This window comes from Bacillus rossius, chromosome 2, assembly GCF_032445375.1.
Source record: "Bacillus rossius redtenbacheri isolate Brsri chromosome 2, Brsri_v3, whole genome shotgun sequence".
In the NCBI taxonomy this organism is placed as follows: domain Eukaryota; kingdom Metazoa; phylum Arthropoda; class Insecta; order Phasmatodea; family Bacillidae; genus Bacillus; species Bacillus rossius.
Window position 1 is genome coordinate 89,944,502 of NC_086331.1, and position 14,795 is coordinate 89,959,296.

Here is a 14,795-nt window from a genome sequence, read left to right on the forward strand (position 1 = left end):
ATTAAAATTATTTATATTTTAAGATTATATGATCACGATAAGGCTGACGGCATAAATTATGTTGCAGTAATATGGCCAAAATATAAAAATTAATACAGTCGCTTACGGAAAATCTGGCGTTGAGCCAGCCGAAGATGAAACCCGGATTGCCTTCATGGAAGCGAGTAATCTGATGACCACTTCTTTCTGTTTTTAAACATGTTTCTTTCTTATATCTTGTAGATTGACATTTCAATAATATCAATTTGCAAAAATTTAAATCAACACACATGCTATTCCTTACCTGGGACTCGACCTGAAACCCCTAGCTCCGAAAGCCCGAGTGCATCAAACTACGCTAGGAGAGGTTAGCCATTAAGCAACCACTGTGGCCCATATTAATAAACGAGCTTTTTTCTAGGTCTAGTTACTGACTAAAGCTAGATGCCACTCATTGACCAGCCATATGAACGTTATAGGGAAGCTATATGTCGAGTAACTGTTTAAAACTGGCCAGTGAGATCACAGCAATTAACTACCTCCTGGATGCGTGCGGAACATGCTGCCGCCCGAACATGCATGCTGTGTTACAACAGTGGCAATCACAATGGCCAGTGCATATCACAGCCATTAACTTCCTCCTGGATGCGTGTGAAACTGAAACATGCTGTCATCCGAACATGCACGCTCAGTGTTACAACAGTAGCAATCACAATGGCCAGTGCAGATCACAGCCATTAACTTCCTCCTGGATGCGTGCGGAACATGCTGCTGCCCGAACATGCACGCTCAGTGTTACAACAGTGGCAATCACATAGCCAGTGCAGATCACAGCCACTAACTTCCTCCTGGATTCGTGCGGAACATGCTGCTGCCCGAACATGCACGCTCAGTGTTACAACAGTGGCAATCACATAGCCAGTGCAGATCACAGCCATTAACTTCCTCCTGGATTCGTGCGGAACATGCTGCTGCCCGAACATGCACGCTCAGTGTTACAACAGTGGCAATCACATAGCCAGTGCAGATCACAGCCATTAACTTCCTCCTGGATTCGTGCGGAACATGCTGCTACCCGAACATGCACGCTCAGTGTTACAACAGTGGCAATCACATAGCCAGTGCAGATCACAGCCATTAACTTCCTCCTGGATGCGTGCGGAACATGCTGCTGCCCGAACATGCACGCTCAGTGTTACAACAGTGGCAATCACATAGCCAGTGCAGATCACAGCCATTAACTTCCTCCTGGATTCGTGCGGAACATGCTGCTGCCCGAACATGCACGCTCAGTGTTACAACAGTGGCAATCACATAGCCAGTGCAGATCACAGCCATTAACTTCCTCCTGGATGCGTGCGGAACATGCTGCTGCCCGAACATGCACGCTCAGTGTTACGACAGTGGCAATCACATAGCCAGTGCAGATCACAGCCATTAACTTCCTCCTGGATGCGTGCGGAACATGCTGCTGCCCGAACATGCACGCTCAGTGTTACAACAGTGTCAATCACATAGCCAGTGCAGATCACAGCCATTAACTTCCTCCTGGATTCGTGCGGAACATGCTGCCGCCCGAACATGCAAGTTCAGTGTTACGACAATGGCAATCACAGTGAAGTTACATTGGGCGTTGTGTAGACACTGCGGCTCTGCGCTAGGCGGTAGCGGGATGTCGGGAAGTTATATCAAATATACATTTACAGCATATATTCTTTCTTATGAACTAGAAACTTGAATTTTAGCATAGTTATAGCTTTGATCAGGTTAACAACGGAAAAAATCCTAGATCAGAGTGTTTATAACCTAACACTTTCGAAAATAATTTAAAAAATAGTGGATACAACTTTGAATTAAAGTGAAAACTTAAAAATAATAATGTGGCTAAACGTTAGTACGTAGAAGTAAAGAGATTTCCGGAAAACTACAAGTTTTATCAGTTAATATTTATCTTAGAAAACGCTAGACTTTTAGAAGCAGGACTAATTTTGTAATTTTAATTATCTTCTACACTTAACGTGCAATGTGCAGTTGTTGAAAGGTTGGCAGGCCTTGCCAGTTGAAATGAACCGCGCGGCTAGGGTCGGACATCGCGAGGCGCGGAGGACGCACTCACTCCAGCCGGGCGCGGGCACGATCAGGCCCGAGATCATCTCCTCGCTGATGACTGGCGGCTCGCAGGGCGGCGGCGGGCACACCAGGCTGTCGATGATGTCGTCGGTGGCGCGCATGATGCCGGCCAGGTCGGGCGGCTCGGTGCGCGACGACCGCATCATCATGCACAGCGCCAGCTCCTCTTGCAGCACGCTCTCCAGGTACATCATGTCCAGGTCGCTCACGATCGCGCCGTTGATCACCATGATCTCGTCGCCCTTGATGATGCCTGCGCACTCCCACCACCGACTTCCCTGTGTCACCGCGGCCCATGTGCGCATCATGTCCATGAAGTGGATTATTGGGGACAGCAAGATTTTTTTGAGGCTACAAAACTATTTCAACGTGATTACAAAACAGTTGGTGAGAATATATCGTCAAATTATGTGGCAGCAAGTATTTTTTTTTTCGCTACAGATGGTTACACACGATAAAGTCCAGGAATATATTTGTAAGAAACCATTCCAGTGACTGCATAGAGTGACTTTGGGGAAATCACGATAAAAAAAAAAAAAAGAAACCTGGATGGCCGGACCGGTTTTCCAAGCTAGAACATTTTTCCGCGTGTCCAGTAGATTACAACTTTTTTTAATGATTTTTTTTTGTGATTTTTCCATTAACAGCTAATCGAAATATTATGAAATATTTACGTACAATAACTCATAAGATTATTTATTAACTACGTGACAGTTTTGTGACTTATTTAGACAAGTACAAATTAGCAGCCATGCCTTACCCACAATTTGAGCCCACCGAAAGCCGGCGTGTATGCCACAGAAGTCTGCACCGTTTCACCGCCTCGCTCCGTTCCAGAGACCAATGTTATGATCGGGCGAAGGTGGTGCAACGGTTAAGAGGATAGAACGGGTCACATCGCGTATGAATGACGAAAATATGAAAACAATAAAGAAAATGAAAGACTTGAGAGAATTCCGTAGGGTTTGTTTTGTCGGCTAGATATTTTCATTACGAATACCTGAAAGTACAAAAATTGTCAACATAATGAATAGTTTTATCTGGTTACATACGGATGTTTATAAAATAAGAGCTTGAAACCAAAATTTAAACAAAATGTAGAAATATTGGCTGTAAAATCATTAAAACTACTTAAAAAAAACCTCTACAATAATAAAATATTAAAACTAAATAAATTTCCTAAATTTCTTTACAATAGCTTAATACAAAGCTTTAATAAGTTAAAATTAGTTTATAATGTTAATATATTTGGTTTTTAAGATTTGGTTACTACAGAGGTTTCCCTTATGTGATTTTAATAAGTTTACAGCTTAAGTTTTTTCATATGTATATATTTTGGTTTCAAGCCCTTATTTTATCAAAAACCGTTTGCAATTATCTTTTTAAAAATTATACCTGTATTGAATATTCTGTTCATTTAAGTTTTCGTAATGAAAATATCGAGCTGACAAAATAAACCCCATTGAATTCTGTCAAGTCGTTCATATTATATTATTGTTTTCATACTATTCTCCTTCATCTACGATGTGACCTTTCCTGTCACTTTAAACCCTTGACATATCAGGGAGGTCGTGGGTTACAATCCGTGTATCTTCATTATGGTTTCAATTTATTTTTGTGTACTCACTCCAGAAAAATTATGGACAGTACTTTACGACATACCATGGCCGATTCATTCACGATTTTCCTGAATTACGTGGATTATTTGTCAATCTCTAACGATTAAGTTGACGTCGTGATCCAAGTCCAAAATAAACAAACTAAATATCTTAAACAGGCCGATTATTGTCTACTTCCCAGAGTACGGATGGATAATTTACTCACGATTTGCCAACAGGACCATCCGTGGTAGCTACTCAAGCAAACACAGAAATTTTTAAAAAAAAATTTAAAACGCACTTTTTTATGTGACGCAATGTAATAGCAGCATAAAATAACACACATAGGCACTACGTTGAATCTTGGCAATAGGAAGAGATGTGAGACTGTGTAACCTAAACAAAACACCAACTTCATCCGGGCTCACGGACACATTTTTTGTCTGTTCCAATGATAAAAAAGCCGGTTATTGTTGGCCCAAGATTTATCGACTGCATATATGGCATGCTATGTATATTACCACACGGAGTCTATGATTTCAATTAGTATTTATTTTCACTTATTGTGTTCTCTGGCACATGGTATTCACCATGTTTTAAGGCTTTCCCTGCACCCTGTTAGATCCATGTATTTTCTTGTAAATATAATCGTGTTATGTCGATTCTTACGGACTTTTCACTACGTTAGTCTTGCCAATTATGTTTTGGTGCAAATTTTGGGTACCAGATACGTGCACCTCGCTATTTGATATTTGTAAAATGTCAGGCGAGTAGTCGTAACTCACACTTTTTGATTGACTGATTTCACCATGGTTATTCCCTATGTATTTTTTATGTTTTCACATCTGGGTATTCTGTACAACTTAACATTTAAAAATTAATGTTAAAATACGCATCCATAAATAAATCATATTCTAAGAATATTGATATGGAATTCTGTGACGCCATACTTCGAGCTTTAGTACCTATATTTTCAAATTAAGAATGTTGCCATAACTTCGAAACCTACAAAGCTACAGAAAGTTCTTATTTATAAAAGCTAAATTCTCACTTTTTCTTTCTATGTAGTTATTTTCAAGAAACAGTCCTAAGTTGTGTTACGAATTTTCATAGTTATGTGGTTTGGCGTTGTGTGTTTCTAACTTATGTCTTTTGAATAGTTAAATTCGTAATTATTTTCTTCTAAGTTGTGACGGAAGTTACAAAGACAGGCATTGTGAGTTACGTACATAATACCTTTATACATTATGATTTACCAAATTATGATGGTTTAAGGCTGTTTTGTGACGGCGAACGGTCTGATGAAGCAAAGAATTTTGAAATCATGTTATTAGTGTTCGTTAAAAGAACACTGGCTTCGTGCGAAAATTACGACAGGAATAGCGTCTCAACCACATGTCCTCCGGTCTGTGGGACAGCCGGGGCCGAGGGCGACAGTTACGACGGGAATAGCGTCTCGACCACATGTCCTCCGGTCTGTGGGACAGCCGGGGCTGAGGGCGGCAGTTACGACGGGAATAGCGTCTCGACCACATGTCCTCCGGTCTGTGGGACAGGCGGGGCTGAGGGTAGCAGTTACGACGGGAATGGCATCTCGACCACATGTCCTCCGGTCTGTGGGACAGCGGGAGCTGAGGGTGGCAGTTAAGACGGGAATAGCGTCTCGACCACATTTCCTCCGGTCTGTGGGACAGCCGGGGCCGAGGGCGACAGTTACGACGGGAATAGCGTCTCGACCACATGTCCTCCGGTCTGTGGGACAGGCGGGGCTGAGGGTAGCAATTACGACGGGAATGGCATCTCGACCACATGTCCTCCGGTCTGTGGGACAGCCGGAGCTGAGGGTGGCAGTTAAGACGGGAATAGCGTCTCGACCACATTTCCTCCGGTCCGTGGGACAGCCGGGGCTGAGGGCGGCAGTTACGACGGGAATGGCGTCTCGACCACATTTCCTCCGGTCCGTGGGACAGCCGGGGCTGAGGGCGACAGTTACGACGGGAATGGCGTCTCGACCACATGTCCTCCGGTCTGTGGGACAGCCTGGGCCGAGGGCGACAGTTACGACGGGAATAGCGTCTCGACCACATGTCCTCCGGTCTGTGGGACAGCCGGGTCTGAGGGCGGCAGTTACGACGGGAATAGCGTCTCGACCACATGTCCTCCAGTCTGTAAGACAGCCTGGGCCGAGGGCGACAGTTACGACGGGAATAGCGTCTCGACCACATGTCCTCCGGTCTGTGGGACAGCCGGGGCTGAGGGTAGCAGTTAAGACGGGAATAGCGTCTCGACTACATGTCCTCCGGTCTGTGGGACAGCCGGGGCTGAGGGCGGCAGTTACGACGGGAATAGCGTCTCGACCACATGTCCTCCGGTCTGTAAGACAACCTGGGCCGAGGGCGACAGTTACGACGGGAATAGCGTCTCGACCACATGTCCTCTGGTCTGTGGGACAGCCGGGGCTGAGGGTAGCAGTTAAGACGGTAATAGCGTCTCGACTACATGTCCTCCGGTCTGTGGGACAGCCGGGGCTGAGGGCGGCAGTTACGACGGGAATAGCGTCTCGACCACATGTCCTCCGGTCTGTAAGACAGCCGGGTCTGAGAGCGACAGTTACGACGGGAATAGCGTCTCGACCACATGTCCTCCGGTCTGTGGGACAGCCGGGGCTGAGGGTAGCAGTTAAGACGGGAATAGCGTCTCGACTACATGTCCTCCGGTCTGTGGGACAGCCGGGTCTGAGGGCGGCAGTTACGACGGGAATAGCGTCTCGACCACATGTCCTCCGGTCTGTAAGACAGCCGGGTCTTAGGGCGACAGTTACGACGGGAATAGCGTCTCGACCACATGTCCTCCGGTCTGTGGGACAGCCGGGGCTGAGGGCGACAGCCAGAGCGCCGGAGGTGGCTCGGTGGAGCTGCTCACCGTTGTGCATGGCCACGCTCTTGTCCTCGACGCGGCTCACGTAGCAGCACAGCTCGTCCTGGCGGTCAGCGTTCTCAATCAGCTCAGCCTCCACCGAGAACCCCCACATCTGGTCCAGGGTGGACCGCTGCAACTCCACCTGGTACAGGATCTTGGCGCACACCTCGATCACCTCGTGCGTGTGTATCTGCGGCAGGGACCACCACCACCCACGGGGCCCTTCAACGCTTCCACCTCGCCTCGCCATACGTAAACTTATCCTAAAATTAATATCCAAAAAACCGCACGCACATATCCAAGGAACATTTTAAACTTTTATGATTATATGATATAAAAAAAAATTGCACATTAAAACTGCAATAATGAGTATGTATCGAAGGTAAAATCAGTTAAATTACGTAGATCATAATTATTCTACGTGGTATAAACAGAACATAAATATACTTTTTTTCCATGTCACAATATCATAGAGATCTTTATAAATTATTCTTTCAAAAATTGCTGTTCTTCTTGAAAAATTAAAAACAAAAGTTTATTTTCAATTAAAATAATATAGCATATCAATTGGATTAAATAACTGATGAAGATATTTCTTAAAAATTTAATATGTTTATACTGTTAAAACTAATGTTCTTATACTTTTCCTTTAAAAGTAAATTTTATTATTTATGGAATTTTTTTCTGAAACTCAATTTTAATTCATCTTTATTTAAATTAACAGCTCTTTTTAATTTTCAACTTTATGATAAAAAAATGTAGGTTTTCTTAAGTTATTTTATATTTATATATAAGTCAATTGTTACAATTTTTAAAATTATTACATCAGTCAAAATACTGCACGTCGATTAATGTGAATAGATGCACTCACTCACAAGTTCGCTTTTGTGAGCGCTAAATTTCCTGTTAAATTTAGTGAATGATTGTAAAAGTTGTAAAAAAAAGAGGAGTATAATTTAAATCAAAATAATTACGATAAAAAACTGCAGAAATGCATGCAGACAGAGTCGGTTCATGTTAGTCTCAACCAGCTTCTAATCTTGACAGGGACGAATAACTGTTTGGGTGGTATGCAATGCCATCCATTAAATGGGAAGTCAGAAATTAAAAATGAAGTAGATGATTTGTCCTTATCCCTGGATTGCTTTAGTTCAACGGGTGTCCCATCGCTCCCATAAGACCACCACTGTTCTGAACACAATTAATACCCACCGTTGAAAATAATAACTACCCATATACTGGGAACTAAAAAAAAACGTGTTGACACTCCAATGTAGATACAATTAAGGTTGGCAGTATAGCAAGAAAAGTAGTTCCTCAAAATGTTTGTCAATTAAAATTTAACGCCTATCAAAATGTTAGCAACACGTAGCTTTTTATTTTATTTTTGGTTAACGTTCATTGAAACCAATATACCGAGATAGAAACATTTTTTTCATGCAGTACGTAGAATTTAGTCTTGATCCACAAATGCTTACAGTTCACCAAGCTCAAAACAACAATATTTAGGCGCTTGAAGGATGGATACTGACGTATATCCTAAGCAAAGGATCACGAAAATATAAATCTAAGCTTGAACTTTAAGTTGCAGAAATCACTGTATGATACCAACAATCCATTAGACACATATTCCTATGTCCACAGTCTATATGGGTTTTGGAACGAAAATTTGATTTCGTGTCAAAATCACAACTGAGATTTTAAAAAATCTTTCTGAATGTATGCAACTAAATACATTAAATTGTAATATTTTTTCCTCTCATTTTACACACTGACTGCAAGTCACTAAATAAAACAGGAACTGTAGCGCTCACTAAAGCAAACTTTTGAGTGAGTGCATCTATTCACTTTAATCTACATCTGGTATTCTGTCAAATGCAAACTTTTTAAAAATTGTAACAATTTAAAACTAAGTAAATAAAAATAAGTTAAGAAATCTTACATTTGTTTTTATAGGTTGGAATTTTGGAACGAGCAATTACTTTAAATACTTACAAGGTAAAGTATAAAATTGTTTCAGGAAATTAAATCTACACATAAAAAAGTCAAAAAATTATATTTAAAGGAAAACGTACCAGTTTATAAGTTAAACAGTATATAAAACCTTACTTAAATATTAAAGAAATCTCGTCATTATTTAAACTATGAAACCAAAAATTGACAAATATTTTGATTTCAAAATAATTTTTTGTTGTGTATCTGTAAACTAATGGGTTTGTGCAGGCGTTTTAAGGGTTTTGCAGTGGTGTGCGATGGTGTGCGGATATGTGCGGGAATGTGCGGGGAAGCGTTGCGTTGTGCGGGGATGCGCGGGGATGTGATGGAATTGCGGGGCTGTGCAGGGATGTGCTGGGTTGTGCGGGGATGGCGGGGTTGTGTATGAGTGTGCAGGGAATTGCGGGGTTGTGCGAGGGATGTACGGGAATGTACGGCGATGTGCGGGGATTGAGGGGCTGTACAGATGTGTGCGGGGATTGCGGGGTTGTGCTGGGGTGTGCAGGGGATTGCCGAGATGTGCAGGGATTGCGGGGTTGTTCAGTGGATGTGCGGGGATGTGCAAGTATGTGCTTTTAGGTGTGTGTGGGTTTGTGCAAGGTTTTGCGGGGTTAAGAGAGAATATTCGGGGGTGTGCGGGTTTTTTTGCGGTTGTGTGTGATGATATGAGGGATTATATAGGTATGATTTAAATGTTTGTCTCAATATGTGAATTTTCACTTCTAGCATGCTTGGTGGCCACCCAAACATACGCTATTTCTATGCTTAAAAATACTTAAAGGAATTCATTATAGAGGCTATTTCTGCTGATACAGTTTATGTTAAAATTAATGCAATTTATTTAATTAATGTAAATTTTAACCTCGAATTTTTACCATTAAGGATTTTAGTAAAAATTGGTTGGAATAAGTTTTTTAATATAAAAATCTTATTGATTTAAATATAAAAAATATTTTGACATCATTTATGTACTGAACACAAATGTCAGTGAGTATTTAATATGTTTGCTCGTAAAAATATACCCAGAAATACTAGGTTTACGGTGATTTGCATAGCCTGCACGCTATCATGTTAGCTACGTTTGTGAGATTTCTTAGTTTGTGTAAGACAAGGCGAGGGCCATTATGGAACATAGCTGCTGTGCACAAGTTGGTCCTTTATTGTATACACATAGCCAACGGGCATGATTTTTGTTTATGGAACGCAGATTTTGGTTAACCACAGAAGACCTGTTCCAAGGCTGACAAGTCAATAAATTTCAATCGTCTCGACTTTAACCTCAGACGATACGTGAATGGTGAATAAGCTTGGTAATTTGATAATGGACAGATCTTGGTGCAATTATTTATGATGCATATGACATTGTTCTAAATGAACTTGGAGACTTTTTACAGTCTTCTCAAGTTATAGCTCTGATGTTGTAACATATATATTGCCACACTTGAAGATAGCTCTTAATCGGACATTAATAATTATGCAATTCAAATTTTCGGTACTGTTTAGTTTTCGTTTCTATTTATGCCAAAAAGAACAACGAAGTTTGACCCATTGTTTCTGATCATTTATTTACATGAGTCATGAGGGTGCTCGGGAATAAACCTACTGTGGCCCACACTCCCTGTCATATGAAAGTTACACCATGTTTATCAAGATCACAACTGGAGGACATGTTGTAACATAATATTAGCATTATAGATTTATTCACAGATATTTTAATTAAGCTATATATTTGACCAAAAGTTTGCCTTAAACATATGTGTATTTTTTCTCCTTAAGTGAATGGGTCAATTTTGATGTGCAGTACCCTAGAAATCACTCTCAAGTGGGTGGGTTGCATGTTTTTCGATTCAAAGAAAATTATGTGTTACAAAAGCGCCAGACAAAGAGCAGTTAGCCGTTTAAGGAGTAAGTGCAGGACTGTAGAGTCTAGCCAGGTAATTACACTTAGCTACCGCTAAATGATATTCATCGTTAATTTATGTTCCATAGATGAAATATATTGGTATTGTAATCCAACAGAGAAGCAGTACCTAACCAGCAAAAACTTTATGCATACATTTATGATTGAAACTGAGTAATTATTTAGTTTGGGAACAGGCAAACTTTGATCCACTCTCCCTGCAATATGGTGATGACGTCCTGGATACTATGATCCAAAATGCAAGTTGTGTTGTATTAAATGGCTGAATCCCCAACAGATGATTGAGAAATTGTTCAAGGAACTTAATAGGACGGGATTACCAGGTGACAGTTTCATCCAAAAGTCAAGCTCGGATGCAACATACATAAGTCTCTATCTGGTCGCTGCGGTGAGGCACGAAGTAGTTGTGGTCCTCCATGTCTCGGCGCTTCTTCACCCGCACGAAGTGCTCCATGGGGTTGAGGCTGCGGCGGCCGCAGGCGCTCGCCAGGAACTCTTCCACCGACATGGCGTCCCGCAGGTACACATGCGCCACCTGTGAGCAGCACAGTACCTCACAGGCTGAGTTCCGACCCCGCATCCTAGCACACCGTGCACAGGGGAAGCGGTTCCGTGACTCGATGTAAGTGCTACGTCATCCTGCTTCCAGGTCAATCTCGTCAACTACCAGCTCTGAGATAAACCAGTAGAGAAGAGACAACAAAGTAGTTTGGTAAAAAGTTTCAATAACAGCAACCAGAATTCGTTAACAACAACTTAATGATCTTTTCTAACTTATAATATTCTAAAAATTTGTTCAGAGAAGTACTCTGTACCATGTGTTGCAGGAACATATAGGCTACATGAATTCAACAATCTAACATTTAATGTTCTCTATTTTTACAGTCTACATGAGTCGTTCACCATGGCGTTGCCTGTGTTCACGACACCAAGTAATGGATTAAAAAACTCATCGTTATCATATGTGTCGTGGTTACATAGATTTGGTTCTTACAATCATACTTTATTCTCAGTACGCACATGGCATGAAGCTCAAGAGATTCGTGTAGTGACCATGTATGGCGTGAAAATTTGTCAGAAATGAGGTGATTTCTAGGTGACAAGTTAACAGAAAGATATGTGTAAAATTAATAATTTTAAGTGTGTAGTTAGTTTATACGTAAGATTAACCACATGTTTATTTTACTACTGAGATAACAGTATAGCTCCACAAAAAACAAATATAAGTGATTTAAGTGAATCAAAATGTATTGATTTAAAATCTCGTCCGCAAAATTTCATTAGAAACAGTCACACAAGCAACACATACTAGACTTTATTTGGACGGGCATCGACACTGGATTTATCCCAGCATTTTGTCATAGTGATTTTGTAACACCATGGACAGTTGGATTGGGAGCCGAAGCCCGCATATTCCGACATGCGAGTCTGGAATCTTAACACTGTTCCGCCTCGCATTATGACTGGACAGTTACAAACAACAACATAGTTGGTTCACGTTTTTTTTTGGAAACTTCGAAACAAACATATCACGAAGTGGAAAGTGTTGTTTAAACATTGTGTGGTTCACACCTACAGAGTTAAATGAAGGCTTTTAAGACCTTCAATTATGGCTTAAAAACAAAAAAAAAACGAAGGGAAATAAAAAATTTAGTGGACTCCAAACCTTATAATATATAAGAAAAGTAGACTACTATTAACTATATCCTGTATGATAACACTCAACCACAGTAGTATCATGCTCAAGAAACCCTATCGCCGATTGTCTATTAGCAACTGTGTGAATATTAATTTTGAATTTTCCAGGCCCTTTTTATCAAGTTTGTCGGAACAGATGTTCAAAGGCACAATTTAATAACAATTGGGACCATACTGGTTTATTGGGTCACTAGGACGATCCGAGTTCGCCTGTCGAAGTGTCAAGACAAATTTGTATGGTAGGAAATCTTTGGTGGGTTTTTATTTTAGCTGCCTGAATTTCTCGGACTGCTAAACTTTTCGTATCTGGACACTTCCCTATCGCTTCATTGAAGGGTATAATTTAATGTCAACCTTTAAGTTTACAGTGACTGGATTTTCCATGAGCTAGATTAACTATTTGGATAATATAACTACAAACTCCATAGTAAATTACTAACATAATCCAGTACAAGACTAAATGACATCATGGGAAAGTCAAGCATATGGACCTGAGAAACGAGAAGGTACCAAAAAATTATGGAGTTAAAGTACACAGGAAGAAGGCCCCAAGGAAGACTACGGAGGAGGTGGGAAGATCAGATAGTTAAAGGAGTGCACAAGAAAGTAGATGACTAGAACAAAGTGAAGGAAGAGAGACAGATGAATGTGGAAGAATTTTACTGCTGATTCGGTGTAGGCGGGAGACAATTGATGGTTATTAAGATGGTTAATAACCCAATTTATTATTAGTGGTTTTAATTTGAGGCACTGTAAATATTTCTAGCCTAATATATATACCTATTTACAGAAATGTCATAGGCAATCAAAAGCACATTATTAAAGTGACTCCATAGTAATTTGTCCATCAAACCCAATATAAGCTTGTATGGCACTCAAAGATGAAAACTCACATTATATCACTCATAATATGATGCTGACTTACATCACAACACTCTCATTTTGAAACTCTCTCAAAACATAGCATTATTATATTATGCGCAAAGTATGACCGTCACTCTCATTACAACATTATATTGAAACAATAACAGTATGTTTCTAACATTACAGCATTCACAGCATGATAGTTTGATTACAATGCTCTCATGATGAAAAACTCTTTTATTAAAACACTATGATAACGAATGAAACTCACATTAATGCCCCCAGAATGACATTCACACCACCAATCTTATGACGAAACTCTTTCAAAATAGGACACACTAACGAGACACATGCTCTCATTAGGATACCTGCAGTATTACATTCACTCACATTTTGATACTCAAAATGAATCTATTATTAAGTTACTCAACTAACCACAATCACACCATGACCCTCGCAAAACAATACTCTTATGAAAACTCTCTCACATTTGGACACACTCATAACGACACATGCGCCAACTAGAACACAAACAGAAATACACATTACGACACTCACAGTATTTACACTAACACTAAGGCAATCACATCATGGCACTCAGATCACGAAATTTTCATGGCGAACCCTTACACATTACAAAACTTTAAAAGCGATACATGCTCCCATAAGGACACTTGCAGAAACCCACATCATGATGGTCATAGTATAATGTTCACATTAAAACAATCACAGTATGACACTTATATCACAACACTCCCTCACAGTACGACACTCTGGTAATGACACATGGCGCATGAGAGGGCAGGATGAGGATGTGGGTACCTGGTTGTCGGGCAGTAACACCATGATGAGCTTCTCCGTCGTCACGAGATGGCGCCTGCACTGATCATGTGAGGACAGGATGAGGATGTGGTTGCCTGGTTGTTAGGCAGCAACATCTTGATGGGCTTTTCGCCATCGTCGCGAGATGTCACTTGCATGTAAACAAGAAAGGACAGGATACGGTGGTATGTACCTGGTTGTCGGGCAGCGACATCTTGACGGTCTTCTTCATTGTCGCGAGATGCGGACTGCACCTAGCATGAGGATGTGGGTACCTGGTTGTCAGGCAGCGACACCTGGGCAGGCCATCACTTGAGATGCTACCTGCACTGAGCATGTGATGTCAGTAAGAGCAGGTGGGTACCTGGTTGTCGGGCAGCGACACCTTGACCGGCTTCTCGCCGTCGTCACGTGATGCCGCCTGCACGGAGCGTCGGCTCGAGCCGCTGTTGGAGCGCGACAGCATGGGCGCCCGCCGCTTGGTGGCCCCACGGCCAGCTAGCAGGTTGTTCAGCAGCGAGGGGCTGCGCGCGCAGATGAATGCGTGGAACGACGACACCGTGAACACGCCGAGTCGGTTCAGTGTGTTCTTGGTGGCGCGCGACACATATGTCAGCAAGCTCTGCAACAACCGGTGCCATCGATCCACAAGCTGGTTGAGGATACTGGTTGACGAACAGGAACCGCCACAATATGTGACTGTGTGTATTGGTCACGAGAAGTTTCATGTTAATTTTCGATGTTAAAATCATTTAAGGACACGAGAGAAACATAACCATTGATATGACCAACCCTATACTTCTATGGGTGACCAAAATATGCACGCGGAACAACACATTTATTACACCCTTAATAGATACAGTATCCAG

At 41.5% G+C, this 14,795-nt stretch overlaps 1 protein-coding gene across 1 annotated transcript in view; it reads right to left on the bottom strand.

Annotated features, from left to right (window-relative positions):
* Positions 1-14,795, bottom strand: part of LOC134529449 (protein still life, isoforms C/SIF type 2) — a 496,520-nt gene that overhangs the window by 154,329 nt on the left and 327,396 nt on the right. The window contains exons 6-9 of the mRNA XM_063363556.1: positions 14,291-14,548; positions 10,907-11,077; positions 6,630-6,816; positions 2,096-2,362 (exon numbers count right to left, since the gene is read on the bottom strand). Coding sequence (XP_063219626.1) covers positions 2,096-2,362; positions 6,630-6,816; positions 10,907-11,077; positions 14,291-14,548 — 883 coding nt within the window. The remainder of the gene's footprint in view (positions 1-2,095; positions 2,363-6,629; positions 6,817-10,906; positions 11,078-14,290; positions 14,549-14,795) is intronic.